Source organism: Pygocentrus nattereri, chromosome 10 (genome assembly GCF_015220715.1).
Source record: "Pygocentrus nattereri isolate fPygNat1 chromosome 10, fPygNat1.pri, whole genome shotgun sequence".
In the NCBI taxonomy this organism is placed as follows: domain Eukaryota; kingdom Metazoa; phylum Chordata; class Actinopteri; order Characiformes; family Serrasalmidae; genus Pygocentrus; species Pygocentrus nattereri.
This window is the reverse complement of record NC_051220.1, coordinates 32,624,598-32,649,680: the sequence shown is the minus strand read 5'-3', so window position 1 is coordinate 32,649,680 and position 25,083 is coordinate 32,624,598. Positions and strand designations below refer to the sequence as shown.

Sequence of the window (25,083 nt, the reverse complement as noted above, 5' to 3'; positions counted from 1 at the left end):
GAGCTGAATCATGTGTGATTAATGAGGCAGTGTGCTGAAGTCTGCAGCGTTTTGGTCTGCAAGGAGCGTGACACATGTGGACTAGGGAGGGAACATTTGTTTTTAGTAGTGTTATCATTTTCTCACAAGATGTGCCCTTTAATAAGATGGTAGCTGGGATAAAGCTACATATAAGTGGAAATGCATAATTGGCTTATCAACTGATAAAATAACAGACTAAATGAATACATAAAAATTTAGTTTTAGAAGTTTTAATTGAAAAATGAGATTTTGTGCAAGTGTGCTTGATCACACAATCTCGAGGGCAGAAGGAGCGGGATGTGATACACTGATACAGGGTGAATTTTGTGTAAGCTGATACCCCACAGCCCCCTCAACCTCAGCTCGCCCCCTCCTATCTGTGGTCTCCAGCCTTCCTGGACCCAGCTGGTCTCTGCAAATGCAATAAGTATCCGCTCCCTCAAGACTCTGCACCTCCCTGACATCCTACACCATTACAGCACTCTCTGTCTCTGCCCTTTGAATGGAAGCCTCCTGTACATATGAGCGTCTGAGTCTCTTTCTCTAATTATCTCTCATGTAGTGAGAAAATGTGTTAAAATACTAAACAAAACAACTGTTTGTTAAATACATTACTTGGGTTGTCATTGTTTATGCAATCAGCTATCATACATGTCACATTCTCAGCTCTGGCTGCATTGTGCCATTGAGGAAGGCTTTTCAACCCTAATAGGTACCAAGATGTTGTAAAATGGTAAAAGCACTCCTGACTTGTTCCCCAGCAGTTGAGCTCTTTCCATCAGAGCTTTGGTCCTGGACACAAAGTAGATTTAACCATTTTACACTACATTTCATGAAGAGTGGACCAAAATAAATGGCCCAAAATGACTTGGAAAAAGGTCTGGTTCCTTTGACTTACATTAAAAGTAAAGTTGTTTTTTTCCTTCTATTGTAAAGTTACCATTTTGGAGATACAAGGTTTTCTTCCAACAACAGTGATGTATATAGGTGTGCATGTGTGTGTGTGTGTGTGTGTGTGTGTGTGTGTGTGTGTGTGTGTGTGTGTGTGTGTGTGTGTGTGTGTGTGTGTGTGTGTGTGTGAGTGTGTGTGTGTGTGTGAATACAGCCCTGTTGGAATCAATTAGCACATTAATATTTTTATTTTATTTGCAAGAATGTTACACACCTTGAAATTTGACATCCAGTTTTGACATATGAATTCTGAATATGAACTTATTATAAATTATATTATAAATTCATTCTCTGAATGGATGTCTGTGTCATTTTAGAATGCTGCACGGCTCCATTGATCGTTTTGGACAAGTCTAATCTTTTTTTCTTATTAGTCTGTATTTTCAGCTTCCTAGAGTCCTACTAATTATGTGAAATGTGTGAAGTAAAATTATGCGAATTATGTGAAGTTGCACTGGGCTAACAAGCTAGAATTAGTTTCTACACTTATCAGAAAACAAATTGCTTTTATGGTGCTGAAAATGATTGCATTCCAGCTTTTAATTACAAACTTTAGAAAGCCACAGTATTATAAATGTATTTTTATTTCGTTTTTAGTATATAAGTATATATATAAGAATTTTGAATATAAGGAGTTTTGAAAAGAATAACAGCTGATTTATAATGGAAAACACATGTGTATAATTAGGGAGGTATAAATTAGCGTAGTAATATTTTTTGTGTTAAACTCCCAACAACGCATATCAGGAAAAAAGAAGGTCTATAAAGTGTTTTATTATCCTAACTGTTTGTATAATTGATGTATCTTTTTTTTTTAATTTCGCTGGAACTGTTTACTCCTTTTGTTTTGGTGGGAGTGCAGGGGGCGCTGTATTAGTGACATCACCAGAAGCCAATAGGAAGCCGCGCTGTGACTCCGCCTCTCCGCAGCTGCCGAGAGTCTCCGCTGAATGACGCGCGCAGCGGCGGACGGACCGAATCACGGTTCCGCTGATCAGCGCTGAGCTCAGAGGTCCTCCCGTGCGCTGCTGGAGATGAGAAGAGGACCCACAGGGCGAGACTCACAGCCCCTCAGCTAGGTACCGACATCCCTGCGTTTCAGCCATTAACGGATCTTTTACGTGTTAAAGCGAGGCTGCATCTGTTCACTGTGTGCGCTGAAGGCTGGACGGCTGGACGGCTGGACGGCTCTTCGGTCAGAATGGGTTCAGACTGGCACGGTGGGATGGTTGGAAATGGCTGACTGATGATGGGCCGTGTTGCATGTGCTGGACTGGATGTGTGGATGTGGGCTGAGATGGAGGCTGCGCTGCAGTCCCCTCCCTCTGCACTGGCCTCATCATGTGTGTGTGTGTGTATGTGTGTGTGTGTGTGTTTACACACGCCTTACAGTGCACTCTTTAAAAAGATGGTTCCTCAAGGGTTCTTTGTTAAAGGCATTAAATACTTCTTGTTTTTTATAAATGTTTAACTGGTTCTTTGCATGGTGAAATGGTTCCTCGGCTTGATGGAGAATGTGTTGTATATGGCACTATATAGAACCTTTTTGATAATCGCTATGTAGCACCAAAAGGGTTCTTGTATTTTTGCCAGCTGGGCATCAGAACAATAGAATAGAAGAACCCTGTTTTGGTTCTATATAGAACAACCTGTATGTTCTCTTTACTAGAGATTCATCTACAAGAGTTTATAGTATGTTTATTAGCTGTGAGCTCTGTGTAGTATTATCTATTCCAGTGGTGCACCTCAGGTGAGGACTGTGATGCTCTGAATCAGAATCAGAACTCTGGAGATGGGAAAGAGTTTCCTATCCTGGCTGAGAGTTTTCTGGAAATGTCCAGACTCCCTGTAGACCTGATCTGTGGCTCAAAATACTCATATCCCAAACAAAAGGTTGGCGTGACTGTAAAGGAAGTAGCTTTCTTGAAAATCATTCCAACACTCACTGCTCACAGTTCCAGCTTAGTAAAAGGAAACAGCTTCCAAGAATTGTGTACTCTGCATAAAATTGTTATCTTGAGAAAAGACTTCTAACACAACATAACAGATCTCTGGGTGCTGGGACACGGTGTAAGTTATAAATGTTGGTTACTGATATACAGTAAAATGAAGCCTGTGGCCTGTAGATGCAATGCTTCGTAGGGGTTTGTTTTGCTTCGTGACTGTTCAGAGAATAGGCAGTAGGCACTTTATAGGGTGACGAGTCTAACAGGACATGAGTCATGCCTGCACTGTCCATCCTCATTCCATTGCTGATTTTGTATGCCAGTCTGTGGTCTGGTACAGCATACAGAAAATGATGTTTTATTGATTTTTAACTTTTAGGTGGCTGTAACAAAGTGGAGTGTGAGCAGAGAGAGTCATTTAATGACTTCACTCCAGCATGACTTCCTTTTGTGATGGAATTCACGGACAAAGGTGAGTCTTAGCAGGTAATTCACTGGCTTTGGTTTTAGTATAAAATGATGTGCAGTTTTTCATCTGAAAGCAGCTCTGTGTAGCACAGGAGAATTTCAAATTTTCTACAAAATGAAATGGTTAAGATGCAGTCATTTAGAGTGGTTTGTTGCAAAATACTCCTTTCTGAGTGAGACAGAATTGTTCACAGTGGTGGTTATAGGAACCAGACATCCAAAGCATTTTATGCCTCTAAAAGATCCCTTACAGTAAGTTATTACATAAAATGCAGACTGTGTTAAAGCAAAATAGCCCCTAAAAAATGTTTTTCAGATTTGCATTTATTTTACCCAGCATTACATATCGCCACTGTCGTGACAAAACCTTGTATCTCCATTTTTGTTTTTCAGTTTTTGACATAATTTGAAAATATCTGTTGCTCTTTATATTGCAAGTAAATTTCAAGATGAATGGAGTGAAAGAAAAGGCCCAAAATCACTTGGAAAAAAGTCTGGTTCCATTGACTTACATTAAAAGTAAAGTTACCATTTTGGAGATACAAGGTTTTGTTCCAACACAGCAGTATAAAACCTCAGAAAACATGTGTAGGATCTTTAGTTGTTTTGGATTGTAAACAAAATGGTTATATATGTGTTGTAGACATCACAATCCCTGGTACTGCCACTGGAAAGAAATCAAAGTTGGTAAGTTTATCTACAGTTTCTCTACAATGTGCCATTTCACATCAGACCACTCTGAATGACTTTGCTTGCATTTCAACCACTGAATTATGCTGAAAAATCAGGATGAGGTGCTTTTCTTTGGATGAGGTGCTTATTAATACTCATTCACATGTTTCACTCCTCACTTGTCAGACAGGAAACTGCTGTGAGGGAGCTACCCATGGAGCAGTGCTGTGTGAAGAGGCTGGCGGAGGAGTGATTCCACCTCAGCCATGTGGTCATTCCTAAGAGGACTTCCCTCCATCATATCTTCCAGTTCTCTGTGGACTCTGGTTCTCTAAGGGTAATCATGGCTAAAAGAGACTATTTGGTGGATGCAGCCAAGCAGATCCGCATGGCCCTGGACAGGGAGGTCAACGAGGACTACGAGGCTGCATTCAGCTACTACAAGAACGGTGTGGACCTGCTGCTAAATGGAGTTCAAGGTAGCAGGTTCTGTTTTCACAGTATATTATACCTGTATGTGGTAAATCATAAAACAGGCTGATAGATGGGTTAACATTTCACCAGCATGAGTATTTTTATTTCTTAGTCCTGCACGTCAGAGATACTAAGAATACCTAAAAGCACCTTCGATCAGAAAACATACATGACACCTTCAGTTCTAAGCTTGAGGAAGTGAAATTATAGTTGATATATAATATATAATTACGATGTGATTGTTCATTGTGTGGAATGATTCAATGATGCTTAGGCTGCATCCACAACTGCATACTACCATAGTATACCTACTATACTACTGAAAGCATTTCTAATGGTGATGTCCATACTATTTAGTGTGGTAGTATGTGGTTTTAATAATTGTGATTAAGGCCTAACATTAGGATATAGTTTTATTCTGTTGTCTCCAGGATGGTATGCTAAAAATAATAATTTACTAATTCGGATTATGAGATGGGACTGTATGAATATAGGAGGGGAGAGAACTCTGAGAACCTGGGCTGCTGTTCTGGGCAGAGAGGCAAGGAAATCTGCATTGGCTGACAAGATAGAATGAAACAGGAATGTGATTCATAACTCTTAGGCAAGCTTGAGAAAATGAAAATGAGATCTGTTACAAAAACCTTTGCTAGAGTGAGTTAAACAGATGCTTTCAACATGCACTTCTGCAATACATTTGCTTCACCACAGCTAGAATTCTAAATGGCATGCTAACCTGTACAGGGGCAGCTAGTTCAGATCTTCAGAATCAGTTTGGAATCAGGATTTTCTGAGAACAGCTCAAGGAAGTAATTTGCTAACCCAAAAACACAGTGTTGTAGTACAGCCCACTAACTTGCATAGCAAAGTTTAACTGATTAGGTGTCTAATTACAAAAATCTACAGATTTATGATGGCCATGGTCACTGAATGTTAGGGTGACCATATTTTTGGGTTTCAAAAAGAGGACACTGAGGGCAGGACGGCAGCAAAGGGCAGACTTTAAAAAGCAAATGTTAACAAGAAAGCAAACCAAGAGATTAGTTTTAAGGCAAGATTTAAACTCCAGTAGTTGATACAGATCTCTCATTAGTTAGTAGATAGAAGGAACCTGCCAGATGAATAAGTACTAGTCATATCACAAATATAATTTAGGGCCAGAGCATATAATGCCTTAAAAACAAAAAGTAACATTTTACAATCAATTCTGTACTTGACAGGAAGCCAATGTGGAGAAGCCATTACAGTGAAACGCTGTCGCTTTTCCTTGTGCCAGTAAGAAGTCTTGTAGCAGCATTTTGGACTAGTTGCAGACGGGACATTGAGGACTGACTGACTCCTATATAGAAAATTACAATAATCAAGTTGCAATAAATGTATGTAAAACTATCTCTAGACAATGAAACGAGAGGACTGATTTCAATTTATAAATATGCCTCAGCTGATAAAAACTACTCTTTAGGACTGAATTTATCTGTTTGTCAAATGTAAGATATCCAAAATGTCCTCAAGATTTTTAGCAAAGCTCGGTAAGTTAGAAAAATGCCCAGGTAGTAACCAATATTTTGTATGCTCTCAGAGGGACCAAATATAATTACATCAGATTCATTCTCATTTAGCTGGAGAAAGTTTTTAGGAAGTCATAGATCTTGATTTCTTTAATGCGATCAAAAAGAGTTTTTAAAGACCTGTTATCTCCAGTGATATCCGCATTTCCCCAAATATTTTGCCAAGTGGAAGCATGTATAAATGGATTGTAATAGGCCCTAATGTGGAGCCCTGACGTAAGCCGTGTGAAATGGGGGCTGGTGACAAAGTAAGTCCATCTGAACAGCGAATGTGCAGTCTTTAATGTAAGAGGAAAACCAAACCAAGGCTTTTCTCTGAATGCCCACCTCGCGATTTAGATGATCCGAGAGAATATTTTAGTCAATTGTATCGATTACAGCGGTAAAATCAAGCATAATTAAAACGATGGAGTTACCTGAGTCAAGTTAAAGCAGTAAATCATTTGTCAATTTCAGAAGAGCTGACTCTGTGCTACGATGCACCCTGAAACCTGACTGAAACTTGTCCAAAAGATCACATTCACTTAGATATGAACTAAACAAATCCAGAAGTCAAAAACCAAACCAGTATTATTTTATCCTCGTTCTTCTAATGAAGACATTATATTTCACATTTTATTGTATGTTTATTTGTATTTATTCTTGTTATTTTTTTAAGCGTAGACTAAAAAGAATTTCCACTGCAATTTAGGCCAAAACTAGGAATGCTTTATAGGCAAAAATACACATTCTGCCCAGATAAGTAGTTTTAAGTTTCTTGGCTGGGTAAAAGTTTTGTGCAGTACTTTATATTTGATTTAGAACCACATCCTACAACTTTTACATTATTACAGACTTACTAGTGAGTACTAATCTACATTTTTTTTTAAATCGTTAAGTTCAGTGCATTAAGCAACAAGACTGTTGTTGCTGAGGTTTTCCTGTTGAGCATGTTGGAAAGCAATAGGCAAATTGCTTCAGTTTGCTTCCTGTATACATTCCTAATAGTTGATTTTGACTAAGCCCTGTAGGCCTACTGACACACATTCACTCAACAGAAGCAGATATGATAAGTGAAGTATGTCATCTACATAGCACCTCACACAATTGCAGTCTATGCTGTGTTCTAATCTGAGCCCTTCAGTACACGTCAATGTAATATAAGGAGTGAAGGCTTTGTTTGGTCACCAATGGCCTTTCAAGGCTTTTTCATTTCAGAATTGGCCTGGGTGATTCACTCAGAACATAATATTTGAATATAAAGGTAAGGAGATTTTTCATTAGAGTGAACCATTCTCCTCTCTTCTAGTGGATCCGAACAAGGAGAGACGGGAGGCTGTGAAGCGGAAGACGACTCAGTATCTAAAGAGAGCCGAGGAGATTTTCAACTCTCATCTACTGAATAATCTCAGCAAAGGCACCACACAGTTAGGGGTATGAAACCTACATACATACGTATCCTCTTCAAACCATTGTAATCCTAAAACACGTAGCGGTTTATGTTGAAAGGACTAATTCTTATATTAAGAATGTTTTTTTCCAGCATTTAGTGTGTCCACACGTTGCCCTTACTTCAGCTTCCATTGTTTACGGGCTTGCTTTCAGTTGCTCGAAGAAGTCTGCAACAATATTTTTCAGCAGCTCCAAAGTTCAGTCTTAGACGTTGGTAGCATTTTCTGCTTTTCACAATCCAAGTAATCTCAAACATCTGGTACAGATGAAAGTTTTAAAAACCGCAGTTGATAGTGGTCACATTTTTCTCGATTTCAAAAGCTGTTGTTGCTGGAAATTAAATAAATGAAGGGTGGTCTCTGAGTTTTACACAGCACTGTATATTCTGTGTTGTCATGGAGTTCCCCATGCTGGGTGATGCTACCATCATACAGATGTGACAGTCATGCTCACATTTTCACTGCCATATTCTGCTTATTCCATCCAGTCTGTAGATGTTTCTTGCTTTGTGAGCCATCAGCTCTCACTCATCATTTTCCTTCTCCTAGCATTACTCTGCACTGCTCATTAATAGCAGGCGAGTGTGGAGACTGTATCATGAGGCTATCTGCATCATCCCCCACTTACTCAAAGCCTAACTCATGTCTCCTTCAATAAAGCCAGTCTGAGTTGCCTGTCTCTTCCTCTTTGGATTTAAACTGCACAGCAATAGATCACCCTCCCTCCTTCACTTTGCCACAGAGAAGAATGAGATTAATTCCGAATGCACTCAACCCTGAGCCCTCGCATGCTGTGTAATCCCCAGATGTGTGCCTCCTTTTGAAGCTGTGAAGGCAATATGATGGCTCTGAGGTCATACAAAAGCTGATACAGCTTTTCGTCTTTTCGTCTTTAGTAATGCCTGCTTGTAGTAATATGATTTTGTGTATGTGTGTGTTTTGGTCAACAGGGTTACAGCAGCCTGAGATTCAGGTCAATCAGACATCTCAGCTCACCAGTGGAGGATCTGGAGATGTGTAAAGTTGTGGGGGTTATTGATAAGGTAAGTTAATCTGCTTATGTCTTTAAAAAAGTACAGTTGTGCACTGTGTGAATGCCAGGTGAGTTTGAGGTGTGAAGGGAAGTAGAAAACAAACCACCGTTTTCTAAAAATAGCTCTTTTTGTGTATGCGTTTTCACAAGAAAGCAGAAGTGAAGAAGCTTGTTGCATGATTGTGTGAGGCCTGAATGTCAGTCTCTCTCTGTTGAATATCTGTGAGGTTTTTTTTTTAAGTCAGTGTGTAACTTTAGGTGATCTCATTATATTGACCCATTTTTATTCAATTTCCAGTCAGAACAATCATTAAATTATTATTTTTTCAGGATTTTTGAAATTAGATAAGATAAACCATTTGCACAAGGAAGGGAGAAGGCAAAAAATATATGTTGCAAAAAAAGGAGATGCCAAAAAATTTAAAAGCATTATACAGACAAAATGGGACTCTTAATTGCACAAGACATGGTAGACCACCAGAACTGCCATCATCAGATAAACACTACTTAAAGCTTTCATCTTTGACAGAGAGGAGAAAATCAAACTCCACTCTTACTTCGGGTTCTGAAAAAAATCCACAGGTTTTTCTGTCTGTACTTCCATTATGAGAAGTCTGAAAGGATGTGTAGCTGTTTAGAAGCCCTTAGTGAGAAAAAGAAATAAGAACAAGACCATTTGCAAATTAAACAAAGAAGCTGCTGGTTTTCTCAGAGTCCAGACCTGACTCAGACACAGACCAAATGCAGTGTATGGGTACTCTAAATGCTGAAAGATCTGATGATATATTTAGGTTTTTCATTTTTCTTAACACTGGAAAAGTAGTAGGTTATTTTCAATATAAAATATTGTATTATTGTATTACAAACTACTCAATATGTTAACCCCAGGTCTTAAAGCTGTATTTGTGCTTGCATCTGTAGGTTCTGACTGTTCAAAACCTGATTAGCAAGGAGACATTTGTGATTAAGGTAGGTGTTTAACCAGCAGCCATGTCCTAATGCTATAACTCTAGTTTAGAATCTAGATGCTCAGCCAAAAAGCTCTGACCGCACAGCTCTGCTGTATTGCTGTCTGGCCAGAAGGCTGAGAACATCTCTGGGAATACTCTTAGGTCTACTCTCTGCATGAAGCTGTCAACATTGATCCACTTAAAAGCTCCTGTGCCTCTTAGTCCAAAGCATCTCATGTTTCTAAAGCCAGAAACAAGATTCTGGAGGCAGACAGCTTCCACTTAATTTTGTATATTTATAAATGCACTGGTTAATTATGGTTAATGAACAATGAGATGTTAGTACACATCCTTATGCATATTTGTTTTATTTTCAAAACTGAATACATGTAGTACATTCAATGAATCATCTGATTCAAATAAAGTTGTAACTGAAAACATCTGCTTGTATATTATTAGTACTATATTGTTTGCAAGGGAATCACATGGATAACATATTAATATTTACAATTCTTACTAATGTCTAGAGCCTGCCTAAGTCCAGCTGGGAGAGTCGAGACCGTCCCACCATCATTTCTCAGGGGGTTCCTTTCATGGTGAAGCTACTGAGGTATTACATCAGTGAGGACTCTGTGTTCCTGCATTTAGAACATGTGCAAGGTGAGCCAAGTAAAGTGCTGTGCGAAAGCAAGTGGTCGGTGTGGTACATGGTGCAAACTGTTCTTTATACAGGAAGTCAGTGATATACTCACAATAAAGGAATGCACTGTGGGTAGACGTTCTTGAAATATAACTCCAATAAACAAGACGGTCCACTAGATTTAACAGTGTACAAACTATGGATGGAAAAAATAGTTGATTATTGGAAGAACTGATTTGCACATCAAAATCAGTTTTTTTATGTTTTATTATGAGATTCACACACACTTTAGAGACATTATGAAGTAGGATACTTTGGCACAGCCTGGCTTGTTGGAGGACAAAATGCAATCACTCATTGGTCACATAGGCATCTATAGCTGAATTCCACAGGGCCTCCACTATGTTGATGCAAAATACTGTATTTTTGAAAGTAAAGCTCATAGACTGGCTTGGAAACTCACTCATTTACAAAACATGTTACAGTCTGAAGGTTGTGCAGCAGGGGGCACTATTAGCAGGCTTTTGATAGCACAATTTAATAATAAACAACCATGAATGTGTGTTTGCAGTCACTCAGTCAACTTTCAAAATAAGAGTTGAAATATTTTAAAAGTATATATAGCTTGCATTATGACACAAAAAGTATTACAATATAGGATACAGAAGTCAGGAATCTTGGGACCATGAATCAAAAACTAATTGAATCATGAGGTGTCTAGAGATTTCCACCTCTAGTACAAACTTCAGGGAAATTAAGGGTTATTATTAGAGATCCAGTCATCAAAGGTACTGGGATCCTCCTGTTTTTTGAAGAATTATTTTTTATTATCCTTCAGGTGGTAGACTCTTCTCCAAACTGCATAAGATCAGGAATGAGGTAGCCAGAGAACATCCAGACTGCTTCAGTCCTCACCAGCACAAGATCCAGCTAAAGAACAGCTACACTTCCCCTGATCTCAGCCAGCTCTACCACCTGAATGGAGGGGATAATCACAGGATACCTGCAGTTCTTGAAATGGGGAATTTGGAAAGTCCAGACACAGACTCACTGGCATCTTGGAATGAGACCCAGCATCAGCTAGAGAGCTGTGGAACTCATTCCTACTGTGAGGAGACAGGATGTCTGCAGAATTCTAGATTTGACAAGGTTGGATTCCAGCAAAGCAAATCCTCAAACTGTGGTGCAATAAGGACAGATTTTCTTTCCTGTGTTGGTCCAGCTAATCGCCTTGCTTCTCAGGACAGTTTGCCCCTTCCTGTTCAGCCCTGTGTAATAGTGGACACTCGAGATCCGCTCAATGTCACCTCTGACCTTTTAGGAAACGATGTTCGCATTGAGTGGGTTGACTCCAGTGCGGATTTTGACAAAGCTTGGAATGCTGCTGAACTCGCTCAGGACTACAGGGGTTTAACAGCTACAGGGTCAAATTCAGATATTCTAGGAATCAACAGTGTACCTCAGATCACTCTGAGCTCCTTATTTGGAGGGGACACACCGCCAACCCTCTGTAGCACTGTCAATGTCCTTCCGCAGAAAGTTCGTATTGTCCCCAATACCCTGCATTTACCCCTGCAGAGCCAAAAGCATGAGGACATTACTCATGGACAAACTGTATGTAACTCACAAACTGTCATGAACACTGAAAGCTCCCAGTTTGTGGCAAGCTTGAGCTCAGGAAATTCTCAGCCATGCATAGTATCTCCAAAGGAGCAAAAACTTCAAAGACCTGTAAGTTTCTCTGTAGACTTCATGAAGATGGCTCCTTGGTTGAAGAATGTAAGTAAGGATGGAGTGAAAGAGGTACAAAGAGAATGTGTGGAAGTTGGAGAGGAGAGTTGGGAAATCCTCAGTCCTCTGTGTAGAAAGGATCCTCAGTCCAGTCCTCCTGCCACCAATACTGACAGCTCTTCTCATGGGCGGACTGATCCAAAGAGACCACATGTTGAGCAGATCATAGAGGCTGATGGCCTTTGTCACCAGCCCCAGTCTGGAGCCAGGAGCTTCGGAACCAAGACCCAGCAAAGTCGGTGGGGTCTCCCTGAGGGAGAGGTGAGAATGTGGGGTGCTCAGATTCTGCTGGCCCTCGAGAACCTTCATGAGCAAGGCATTGTATGCCAGGATCTCAACCCCAGAAACATCCTGCTCAGCAACAATGGTGAGTGTATCACTGGACAGTTTAGAAAAAAAGAAAACATAGATGATAATATTCTTCTCATAGGTTTGATTTGGAATGCACAATATAGACAAAATACCATATAGCAGTTGTAGGATGCCTTGAAATGAAAAAGACAGAGGTGAACCATTGATGTGAGTTGGTAAGCTGTGGTTAAAGACTGACCAGCATCTTTTGCATATCGCAGCCTCCTGCCCTGTCAGTACTGGAAAGGCCAACATCATAATAATGATTAGCAAACGGTGTTATTATAATGACCTCAATCATTCAATATCCATTTAAAATGTCAAATACTTAATATTGGTTGTTGATGGACAAGAAAATAATAGTAACTAGGTATGCATCATGTTCTTTTGTCCAACTTTTATAAGCTTTTGTTTTTTTAACCCAAAGCTCACGCTGTGCAGGCTAAATTAATACATGAAACACACCAGCACATTTCCATTACTTTCTATTAACTAATAAAAATAACATCATTTGCTCTTTAATGAGCCAAACTGCCATTTTAAATTCATAAATGAAAAATCTGTTACATATTTAAAGAACATTAATCAAATAAAGTGTTTTGAAACAGTGCAAAGGCACCTACCTACTCACTTTTTTATGTGATAAAATTGGCTAAATAAGAAACAATACCTTGGCCGACTGCATGTTTGGAGCAATAATTTTGGCTGATTCCAGTCATGCATCCTAGGGGTGTAACAATATGCAAAACTCATACTGTGTCAAGATTCAGTGTGATGTGTTGGTGCCTGAATGTGTCCCTCATATTAATGTTTACATCATATGCACAGCTCACACGCATGTGCACACTAGAGCTGTAACAATGCACATACAGTTTTTCAGGTGCGATTTTGAACTGGGTCAAAATTAATTTTGACTTTTGATATTTTATGTGTGAAATGTGACAAAATACAGAGCCCCTGAAGGGATGTGTGGTGTACCAGACAGCACCAGTGAGCAAAAGGTGAGCACCAGATACTAAGTGCTGAGCACCCGATGCTAAGTGGTGTTCACCCAACACTAAGTGGTGAGCACCAGGTACTCTCAGGTGATGGTAGTATCTGGCGCTCACCACAAAGTATCAAGTGCTCCCCTTATAGTATACGGTGCTCATCACCTATTGGGTGCTCACTTGATAGTATGGGGTGGTCAACACATAGTATTTGGCACTCACTTGATAGCATTGGGTGCTCACCACTTAGTATTGGGTGTGCACCTGATTACCACATTTGTACCTAAAAAAAAGTCCTTTCAGGGGCACCGTATAAAACGGATGGATCTCTGCCGTGCTGCCCTCTATAAACCTCAGAAATGCCAACCCCTAGAATGTATATAGATGTATTAAAAGCTTGGTCATATGCTCAGTCATAGGATGCACCCAGATGTCTACTTTAAATAACTGACAGCAGTTTAATGAAAGATGATAAATGAGACACTTATGAGAAATTGTTAAACCTTTAGTGCATTCCTATAAGTATATCCTACAGATGTTATATACATGTATCATACTTAACACACATACAGGATGGATTGTGTGTCTGAACCTAATGACTTCTGTTCTGAACAGGAAAGGTGTGCCTGACATACTTTGGACAGTGGACAGAGGTTCAGCCCGAAATTAGCCCTAAAGCTGTAGAACAAATGTACTGTGCACCAGGTAAGCATGTATAAGAACAATTCCTGTATAAAGTCCCAACTGAAAGTTTAAAACTTTGTTAGATAAATGTAATTAATGATTATGTAATAATTTGGAAACAGAAATTGGGGGTGTATCCAAAATCACGGAAGCCTGTGACTGGTGGAGTCTGGGAGCTTTACTCTTTGAACTTCTTACTGGAATGGTAAGCTCAGTCTGTTTACTTCAGTGAGTGAAATAACCTCATAGCCCCAAGTGTGTCCTTCATAAAACTTCATCAGTTTGATATGTAGATGACCTGTGGACATTGTCGATAACGACCTGACATACATATTTGTGCTGTAAACAAAGCCTTTATGAACTCATGGATGTTTTTTTTTCCACAAATAGTGAAGAAAAAAAAGTCTAAATAGCCTTTTTGCCTCTCCTCTGTACTGTCAGCCTCTCTGGCAGTGTCATCCCACAGGTGTGCATCCACATACACAACTCCTCATTCCAGACCACTTGAGCACGGCAGCTGCCTCCCTACTCACAGAGGTAAGCCTGCTGGACAAATTCGAGGTAAAAGAGAGGAGCATTTGAACTGTAAGCACAAGCTTGTCTGTGTACATAAACCAAAGTAATCACCAGCGCATCTTGCCTTTTTTTTGTGTCATCACAGCTCCTTCAGTATGACGCTGGCTGTCGACTTGGCTCTGGAGGTGGAGGAGTGAGTGATATTAAGTGTCATCCCTTCTTTAACTCCATCCCTTGGCACACACTGGACAGTTAATAGACAAGGTGGTGGACATGTGACCTCCAGCACCTAACACAGTACCTGCATGCCTTCAAAACATTAGAGACTGTTGGATAAACTGTGTCCAGGGGTTTGCAAGATGGCTTACCTCATGAATGTGTCTCTGCTGCCCCCTAGTGGTGTACAACAGATGGAGCATCAGTATTCCCCTGCCAGCGCCTTTAACTGCAAACTATTATCAGCTGACTCCACTGAGCTTCCAGCTTATAAGGTGCACCTTCCTTGTATCCACAATAATTAGCCATTTTATTAGGCACACCTACGATACGCAAGTACTTCACATGTATACAGTTATTGACTGTAGCCCATCTGTTGCTGTTTAAGATTCTTGACAAGTATGGAACCACCCTTGACCAGATATTATTAAAGCGGTGGACCGTTCTCAGCACAGCAGTGATACTGGAATCTTGGTAGTACATATTGCTCACTTTATTAGACATGCCTACTCTCCTGGTCCACCTTGCTATTATGTGGTTAGAGCTGGGGTTTTCAAAATGTACTGTAGCAATTTTTCAAAAATTTCTGAATAATTAGATATAAGCAAATCCATTGAGTGGTTTGATACAAAATGCTGCATGTTACTTACCAAGTCAGAATTGTTCACAGCGTTGGTGATGGGAACCAGACATCTGAAGAATAAATATGATGTCCGAGACACTGTTTCACGATAGTTTTGAGGTGAAGGTTTCGGCCTAAAACATTTTTGAAACACATTCATGAAAGAATGTGCACATGTTGGGTGTTCCAACTTAAAATATCTCATAAGAAGACACTTTTCTCAGATTTACCACTCTTTTAAAATCCATTACCAGCATTAAATCTAAAAACTGTAGGTTCAGCTTTTTTTATAATGAATCAAATGGCAATATTTGCATTGTAGACATCACTACCCCTAGTTCCACCTGTGGAAAAGATGTCCAAGCTGCAAAGTTTATTGAGAATGGAGCATTTCTAATCATTTAGAATCTCAATGACTGAATGACAGAAATTTTGAAAAACTACAAAAAAAAAAAAGGAAATTAAAATGAATGCAAGGTGGATTCTGACTTTGGCTCAGTGTTGTACATTATTCAGCATTTTCTTAACAGGTTTATGTGGTGAAATTTAACCTAATACTGCAGAGATTGTTAAGTAACTGGTCTTCTTGTCAAAAAAAAAAACAGGCCTGAAGCTTTATTAATAGAAAATAATCAAATTTAAATCTCAATTGCATTGCTGTTATTGGTATAACAGTAGTTGGATTTTTAGCACTCTCTCAACCCAGTAGTGACACTAAGAGGTTTAAGTCAGAGTTACCTTCGTACCAGCACCAGACTCTACACACTGCTGAGTACAGTCCATCACCTAAAAAATACATGGTCAGTGTTAGTCCTACGGCAGTTACTTTCCATTGATGGATGAAGTAGAGGTGGGCTGACCAACTGTGCAACTACAGTCAGTAACTATAAACCTACGAAGTGCAGCTATATAATAGGTGTACCAGATAAAATGGCAATTCCTTGTTAACATATCAAAAACCATTTGCAGTTGAGTCAGCTACAGAATTTAATCAGTTCTGGGTTTCTGTTGAATTAAATGGACCTTTCAGCCATGTCTGTAGTCAAATTCAGCATCACTAATGAAACTTACTGAAATCCAGGCTACATTATTGAAATGGTAAGCATTAGTAGCCTGTACTGACATCACAGGCATTAAAATATTTTTGCACTTCAGGTACAAGTGATATGCAATATTGTCAGTATTAGCACTGATTAGCACTGCATTCGATCGCGTTTTCCAAGGACGAAAAAGTAAAGCCAGTAGTTTTTACGCATGTTAATGATTGATATTTTGGACAAGCACTCATGTTCTTTCATTACAAAAATGGAATAAAATAACTCCTGACTGGTTTGTTGGTGTAATTTTATTAGTACTTATTAAATGTATCTTGAATCCACAGCATGTTCAATAGTTTAAGATGGCCCAGGGACATCATAGAACTATTGTTCTACAAGAAAGAGTAAGTCCAAATTCTTTTCTTGCTACAAAAAGCGTTTTCAAGCTCTGATATCTACTCAAGGAATGACTGGTGTAGTAACTAAAGTTTGTATACCTATCAAAGTTTTTGCATTAATAAAAAAAAAAAAAGTAAACATTTGCAGTTTTCAAATCTTTACTTAAAAAAACAAATATTTATATACATATATATAATTTTTTTTTTTTTTTTTTTAATTATATCTGTCAAAAGCAAAAGATGCAAGATTTAAAAGGTAATATATTTTTACTGTTTACCACAAACTGATGAGCTATAAAGCCAGCTTTCCAGTTGGGCTTGTACAGATCTCTGAGCATGAAAATAAAGGCACTGATATTACCACAAGACCCCCTCAGCAAGCGTCCAAACTAATAGCACAGCTACCGCATCCTGTCTTGCTGCTTAAGTCACAGATGTGTCAGTGGCATGATGTGAGTGTTTACTTTCAGATTCACCAAAGCTCTGCACAATTACCCGCAGCGTGCATCTATTTTTAAAACCACACAGTTTACATGCCTGCCTGGACTTTCTTACGAATAAAAGTAGAATAAAAAGCAGAAGAACGCAGCTGATCCAGTACTGGTTTTATCCAAATTATATCAACACACCTGTAATGTTGGTGTCAGGATGGGGGGGAAAAAAGTAAACATGAGACAAGAAAAGAGAAGTCATTTTCTTCAATTTGTTGTTTAAAAGTTTATTTCCTCCTTAAATATTTAGGTTTCTTTACACAGCATAGACAGAATCTGCTCCCTATGAATTGGATGCCAAACTGCTTGAGGGACATACTACAAGTTTTATGTATGTACCATTCTGTGTACAAAAAAGACCCACCTTGAGATCTCGAACATAATGGAACATAGTGTTTCTGGTTTGCCGTTCATTTGATGGATTACAACTTCTTCAAATACTCTTTACACAGAGAATATGAAACATACAATATACTGTATACTACTGTGTGCTTTGCCATTCAGAAAACGGACAACCGGACAGATATTTTGTGCAAATTAACTAAATGTGTAATAAGTGTAACACGTATACAATTAAACAGTTGTATAGGTGTTACAACTGTTATAGATCAAATTAAGTAAAAAAATGGCAATGTACTTATGAACTGCATGACAGCCTTCCTAAGAAAAAAAATCCCAGCTGAGAAATGTTGTACATTAATACCCTTTCTCCATTCTAGCCCATGCTATTTTCAGCTGTAGTTTCCTTCTCTTACTTTGAAGTGAATGAACCATTCAAACAGTAGAGTGTTCTGTCCCTATTTAACCAATGTAGTAAATAATTTGCAGTAAAGAGCATCAGGGCAGATAATGACCACTCTGTGTGAGATGGGGACTCATTTTGTATTCTGAAGAAGTCAGCCATTCATGTGCGTTTCTTTAAAATTACACCTCACATGTCTAGGAGGAGTACCCTAGGGTCCTCAACCACAGACTTGATTTTGCGAAGGAAGGTGACTGCCTCTCTGCCATCAATCAAACGATGGTCGTATGTCAGAGCCACATACATCATGGGCCTGATCTCAACCTGAGAATAGAGAGAAGGCGAAACCAAACAGTGAGGCACAGACAGAATAAAAGTCAAAATAGAAACTAACAACCCTTAAAGAGCTTATAACAAACCTTTCCTCCAACAGCAACTGGCCTGTCAAAGATGCCATGCATGCCCAGAATGGCAGACTGTGGTGGGTTAATGATGGGTGTGCCAAACATGGAACCAAACACTCCTCCATTACTAATAGTGAACGTGCCACCATCCATGTCCTCCACAGCCAGCTCATTCTTACGAGCCTGTGTAAAATAAAACATTTAGTTAGCTCCAGGACACAAAATAGCATATTCTAAAATCTTATGGGCTGGGCCGTGTTCAGAGTTTCCACACCAAACACCACAAGTTCATTCTTCAGTGGGTGTAATCTGCTTAGAAAACACAATATTGGAATTTATGGTCACAGCTTTTAACATAAGTGCTGTTACAGCATGAAGATCTTCAGCAAAGATATTACCAATGACAAGCCCATAGGGCCTATGATCAAAGCCTGACTAAGGGGTCAGCAGGATTGAATGATAATCTTGAACGTGACCAACTATATTGTGAAAAATGTGAATATTTTTCATAGAATTAATTGGTTTGATCTCACACACACACACACACACACACACACACACACACACACACACACACACACACACACACACACACACACACACACACACACACACTCTCTTTCTGAGCAACATATCCTTCTGGGTCATAGAGGGAGCTGGAGCCTAGCGAACTTAAATCATGACCATGATGATTATGTTTCTATAATTCTGGCCACAAATTCTGTATTTTGGCCACAAGATTCAGTGCAAAAAGAGCACATCAAGATAGGACTTCAGACAAACTGTTTGTGATAATTAATACTAATAAGTTGCCATATTTTATCATAAAACAGTGGCACTAAAAACCTTGCGACTGTATGTTACAATGATATTACTACTATTAAAGGGGCTGTTGGCACTCATTTTTGTGTTGCCCTCAACATCATATGACTATGACAATCACAAATACATGGCCTCCATTGCTTTTCCACATTTGGGGGGAAAAACACCGCTTAATGTATTTTTGAAAACTGCAGTCAAAATGCAGAACAAATGCCCTCCTGCATTATAATGCTATAAGTTACCTTCCATTTCTGAACTTCATTGGATCAAGTAATATGTAAAGTACTAAGAATCTGATGTTCTGTTCTAAAGCATTAAAGGGCACAGAGATAAACCACTTGATTTTCAGAAGCTAGACGGTCTGAATTTTTTCCCCCCCTTCACTTAACATCTGCTTAGCCCAAAATATAACCGCCATTAATATAGGTCATTTCACTAATTTATCTAAAAAAAGGCTTCTGGTTAGTTGCTCCATTTACAACAGATACCGGTGTATCACGGCACTGTTTGCTCACTCTGTACTTCCATGCTCAGTGTGTATCGGAAGAGGTCTTAGGTAATGGCACAAATTATAAAAGCTTGAAAATAGTCAATATCATTTTAGCTATGACATTTGAGTCTGATGCACATTTGAAAACCTTTCATTTAAGGGAGGAGAAGGATTCCTACCTTTTCTCCAAGCTCATGTATGGCTTTTTCAATGTCAGCAAAGTTCATTCCTTCCACTCCTCTAACTACTGGTACCACTAGTCCCTGTAAGGAACAGAGGCAGATGACAATTTAATGCATGGGTTTTAAATGTTTGTACGCTTTTTCAGGACAGTACTGTGAATATTGTGAATATGTTAACCCACATGAGAGAAGTACTTTCAAATGCTTCCAAACTTAGTAGTAGTCCCCAGCAAGTTAGAAACTGAGGATCTCTGATCAAACCAGGAGTCATTTGTATTAAAGTTATAATGCATTACTACATAAATACATCACATTAATTCTCACTCACAGGACTAACATTTAACACATCGGGTCTTTACATGATGATGTGTATTATTGCAATCTCTTTCCAAAGAATGGTTAATCAGACAAGCTCTACAATTTACCTTTGGTGTTGCTACTGCCACACTGATGTCCACGTAATCCCGGTAAACAATCTCTTTGGTTGTGTCGTCAATGACTAAAAAAAGTAAATAAATACGTAAAAATTCCAACCATACTTCTTTTTCAACTCCATTAAAGTCTCATATTTTCATAAATTACAGCTGTGAAAAAAATATTGCCCCTTAAATATGCCCCTCACCTGATTTCATTTTTGTTAATTTGTCACAGTTAAATGTTTGAGATCATCCAACTTATTTTATTAAAAACAAAGACAACATGAGTAAACTCAAAATGCAGTTTCTAAATGATCATTCCATTCATTGAAGATAAAGATTTTTCCAAAACCTATTTTACCCATTTGAAAAAGTAACTGTTCCAATAAACACAATAACTAGTTGTGCCACCCTCGGCAGTAACAACCTGCACCCAAACATTTGTGATAACTTGCTAGAAGTCTTTTACATTGCAGTGGAGGAATTTTGGCCCACTCTTCTTTGCAGAAATGTTTTAATTCAGCTACACTGCTTGAGCTTTCGGTCATGAACTGACAGGTGGACATTCTCCTTCAGGACAGAGCAGAATTCATGGCTCCAACAATGACAAGTCATACAGGTCCTGCAGAAGCAAGGCAGCTCCAGAACATCACAATACCACCACCATGTTTGACTGGTGGTGTGATGTTCTTATGGTGGAGTGCAGTGGGACCCATCTCTTCTAAAAAGCTCAAACTTTGACTCCTCAGTCCATAGAATATTACCCCAAAAGTCTTGGGGGACATCAATGATTCTGTTAAACACGAGACAAGCCTGTGTGTTCTTTTTGGTGAGCAATGGTTTATGCCTTGCAACTCTCCAATGGATGTCAGGTTCACCACTGTTCCAAATTTTCTCCATTTGGCGCTCACTGTGGTTCACTGGAGTCCATGAGTCTTAGCAATGGCTTTGACTGGTAGATTTCAATCTCTTTCTTTGTATCTGTATTTGAATGTCTTTAAAAGGTAGCATCAAAAGCTGCTTTTTGAAACCTTCTACCCTGCTTCATGTTACCAGACAAGTTCTATTTAAGTGATGCTTACACGAATGAACGGGTCGGGCAATAATCATGCCTGGGTGTGGCTGGTGAAACTGATTCCAATAGTCATTTGAATTTGGTTAACTGGTTCACTGAGTAGCTAAGGGAGGAATTACTTTTTTCCCCATACAGGGCCAGGTAGGCCTGAACAGTATTTCACCTGCAATAAATAATCAGCATTAAAAAAAAAGAATAATAATAATAATAATAAAACAAAAATAAAAAACAGGTATCAAGTAGTTAAGACATTCAACGTAAATTCCAAACTAATATCTAAAAACAAACTACTCTCACTTTGGAACTGGATGAAAATCTGATTAGTTACCTTCGGATAATATCAATATACTAATATACTTACGACATGTTTATTTCATGAAGTATTTGACTTCAAAGAACAAAGTGACTAACCTATCTGTGGTATTATCCTGACTTTTCAGTAGTCTTAGGCTAATGCCAGTTAAGTAATGCACTATTTAATTGTCATGATAATCTTAATAACTCAAATCCATTTAAGCTTAAATGCAATTACTGCCCAAGTTTGTCTATGACTATATTCAAGAAAATAAAAAGATCAGATAGAACTTCTGAGTGGAAAACCACTGGCCGTTTTCAGCTGATTTACATATTGGTTTGCTACTAAGATGAAACCTGGTTAAGTGTGGACTGCCTATGTAGGCCAGGCTTCTGCGGTTCAGAAGGAAGCAGCGGGGTAAAGGTAGTCTGTAAATCGTGATCTTAGACTCGGAATGCATAACCACAATAACCACGCATACTTGCTATTCTGAAGTGGTGACATTAAAAACCCAACTAGCTGGGGCTGGGAAACATACCGGCATTTACTGCTGGCTGATCTACCAAAGCATAGGCAGCAGCTTTCACAAAGGCAGACATGAAGCCCAGTTTGATTCCATGCTTCTTCAGGAACGCATCCTTGTACACTTTCCTCATCTCTGTGATATTGCTAGAGTCAGACAAAAAGGACAAATTTAACATAAAAGGCAAACATCAGACATTTGCAGCAAAGAGCTATTTGTGTCACATTCAATGGCTACAGTAGCCGTTACATTTTATTAGCATTAGTATATAGAAAACCAGCTAGACAGACTCTTGTGATAAATAGTTCCATGGTTGCTACTGACAGCAATGCAAAATTTCCAGTAGAAGCAACAACCTTTGAGTCTTACACCAGGGATGTTACTGACAGTAGTCTGAGTGTATGATAAAAATGGGGCACTTGCCCAGCTCTTTTTAATTGTCTGTTTTCCTGTCTCTAACTCCGCTTAGGCTCTAGGGTTTCTCCGCTAACAGAATTAGCACCGTCCCAAGACACACACTCTCCGAGAAAGGAGAGAACAAGAGATAAAAATCTTCACTTTCCAAACCTCTCAAATCTTATTGGCCTGTCATAAAAGCCCATAACATTGCAGGCTGGCCGCTCTCTGAGGGCCGCTCTCAGGGGAGAGCTGGGCAGATGCTCTTGGCCCCTGACCGACCGTGCTCCTTCGTCTCCAGACTAACCCTGGCCTGCGGAGTCTTCCTCCATCCCATCAATGCCAACTAGATTTGTGAGAGTACGAAACCCCTGAGCAGCAGAAAGCTGACACCACCATTTGCGCCGGGGAGAAATCCTCAAAGTGTCATCTTCTGGAGTGAGGGAGGGGCTCTGAGGACATTAACGTTTCCTTGTAAATTAATAAACCATGTTTTACCCAAATCTTATCTTTGTTTTTACCGACATTAGTACCAAATATTTACATTCCATGTTTTAAGTGGGCATTGGGTTTCAAAAAGCTCTTCCTGTAGGGCAGATTCCAATCTATAACCATTTGTGTTAGCATTGCTGAAGTTCTAATCAGGTTTGGGCAACAAGCAGGATTTTCACTGCGCTGTTACAAGACTTCTTTCCATATTATTGGACAGACCTCTGTCCGTGACTAAGACATATCTATTGTTCTGTACTGGCAAAAACAATAATTTTCTGTTTAAACAAAAAGAGGGGAGCACTGGTGGTGAATCTGACCTCATGTCCACTTCATTGAAAGTTGTCAGCATGGCACAGGTGTTCTGCGCTTCCTTTAGCCTTTGAGCAATCCTCAACCTCATACGATTCATCTTAACCTGCAGTTTAAAGAACATGCAAAACATCTGAATTTGGTAGTTCATAAAGTTGTTTGAAGCTTTCCACTTTTTCACTGTGCTAGTTAAGAGAGCATTTTAATATTTCAGCCTTTTTCAGTACATTTCTAGCAGACATACTTCACCAGTGAAGCCTAAAACACATGCAGTAATCAGTTTCTTGCCTTTATTTCTGCCTGAACAGTGAATTGAATCCCACACTCCTGTGGGCAGGAGGGTGGAGTAATGCACTGTGCTATCAGGTTTTTTTACATGCGTTACAATACCACTTGATTATTTTGCTAATAAGGCTAAGAACATTCATACTTCTCTTCAGTTGTGTGTATAAAACACAAAATTTGCATAATGACGTACATTAAGGTCAACACAATATTCACAATGTTGTATTCTGTATTAAAATACCACAAATACATCACAAATATTCAATACATTACTCAACTCTCTTTCTACAGTTGCTTTATAAATGAGCATGTGCATTAAGGAAAGATCCTTATGTTATTTGCTTTCTTACCCTATGCTCTGACCTGGCCCCCTTGACACTAGTGTCTGTGGGTGTGGCAGCAGGAGCTGCCGTGGGTTTGATGGCTGAAACTTCAAAAAAAAAAAAATATATATTAGATTAATAGCTACTTTTGCAACCCTGAGAAATGGCACTGCATCAAAATCATGTATCAAAATCCGTTCAGCTTGATTACCCAATATGATTTCCCATATGAATAAATATGAAACCCATGACTCAAAAGCTTCCGCACAATGTACAGAAAATGTCCACATTTGACTAGAAAGGATAGTAAAATATATTAAAGTCACCTTTTTCAGCTCAAAAAGGCAGGTCAAGGGAATATCGTATTTAATAAAACCAGAGTTACTGCTTGGCGAATAAATGGCACACACAGACCTCCTCTCAGCCCTGTGTCTGGCTCACCTGGTTTAGAAGCAATAGGCTGTGCTGGCACTGGTGGCACCGGGGGCATGGTGGTTGGGATAGGCCCAGCTGCAGCAGGAGCAGGGGTAGGAGGTGGAGGGGGAGGAGCTGCAGCCGCAGGTGCTTCTGCTGCTGGAGCTGGTGCAGGGGTCACTTTAGCAGCAGCAGCTGAGAAGAGCATGAAACCACAGAACAATCAGGCACATCAATATTTCTCTACTTTTTGGTGACAATGTATATCCAGATAAGGTGAAGAAATCATTACACAATATTTTATAATCATATCTTACAATAATTTAAGTATTCTCAATGCTTTTTTTCTATTGTACTAGCCTACCATAAACATAATGCACAGTATTTTGTTAAAGTATAGATGGAATGACAGTTGCTCTGTAGAGGAACTGGAAAAACTCTGAATATGGTGAATTGCTGCTCAGATACCAACCTCCTTTTCTTAGTTTGAATAGGGGAGTGCCTCCTTCTACTTTGCCTCCATCAGGAACTAGAAGTTCCTCAATCACTCCAGCAGCAGGAGAGGGCACCTGCACTGATGTCTGCATAAAAGAAGAGCAAAACATTTAAAGTTTCACATGTTTTCTGTATAAATGACTGCACAGGTACTGCCTGCTAAAATTAACCT

At 39.2% G+C, this 25,083-nt stretch overlaps 2 protein-coding genes across 3 annotated transcripts in view; one reads left to right on the top strand and one right to left on the bottom strand.

Moving 5' to 3' along the window:
• The first annotated feature begins 1,912 nt into the window (after positions 1–1,912).
• rps6kl1 (ribosomal protein S6 kinase-like 1) lies at positions 1,913–16,654 on the top strand. 2 transcript variants are annotated; one of them, XM_017690829.2, is made up of 13 exons: positions 1,913–2,051; positions 3,298–3,390; positions 4,030–4,073; positions 4,245–4,537; positions 7,389–7,513; positions 8,481–8,573; positions 9,485–9,532; positions 10,041–10,173; positions 10,992–12,311; positions 13,900–13,989; positions 14,091–14,173; positions 14,410–14,505; positions 14,630–16,654. In XM_017690829.2, the coding sequence occupies exons 4-13, from the start codon at positions 4,402–4,404 to the stop codon at positions 14,738–14,740; spliced, it is 2,235 nt and encodes a 744-aa protein (XP_017546318.1). In that variant the 5' UTR covers positions 1,913–2,051; positions 3,298–3,390; positions 4,030–4,073; positions 4,245–4,401; the 3' UTR covers positions 14,741–16,654. The 2 variants fall into 2 exon arrangements, with proteins under 2 accessions (XP_017546318.1, XP_017546319.1); XM_017690830.2 differs by lacking the exon at positions 4,030–4,073.
• An 800-nt stretch (positions 16,655–17,454) lies between these two features.
• The window catches only part of dlst (dihydrolipoamide S-succinyltransferase), an 11,917-nt gene continuing 4,288 nt past the window's right edge, over positions 17,455–25,083 (bottom strand). Inside the window, exons 7-15 of the mRNA XM_017690835.2 lie at positions 24,889–24,997; positions 24,444–24,611; positions 24,030–24,109; positions 23,403–23,500; positions 22,213–22,343; positions 20,314–20,387; positions 19,886–19,969; positions 18,410–18,577; positions 17,455–18,314 (exon numbers count right to left, since the gene is read on the bottom strand). Of these exons, the coding sequence (XP_017546324.1) occupies positions 18,180–18,314; positions 18,410–18,577; positions 19,886–19,969; positions 20,314–20,387; positions 22,213–22,343; positions 23,403–23,500; positions 24,030–24,109; positions 24,444–24,611; positions 24,889–24,997 (1,047 nt within the window). The 3' untranslated portion in view covers positions 17,455–18,179. The remainder of the gene's footprint in view (positions 18,315–18,409; positions 18,578–19,885; positions 19,970–20,313; positions 20,388–22,212; positions 22,344–23,402; positions 23,501–24,029; positions 24,110–24,443; positions 24,612–24,888; positions 24,998–25,083) is intronic.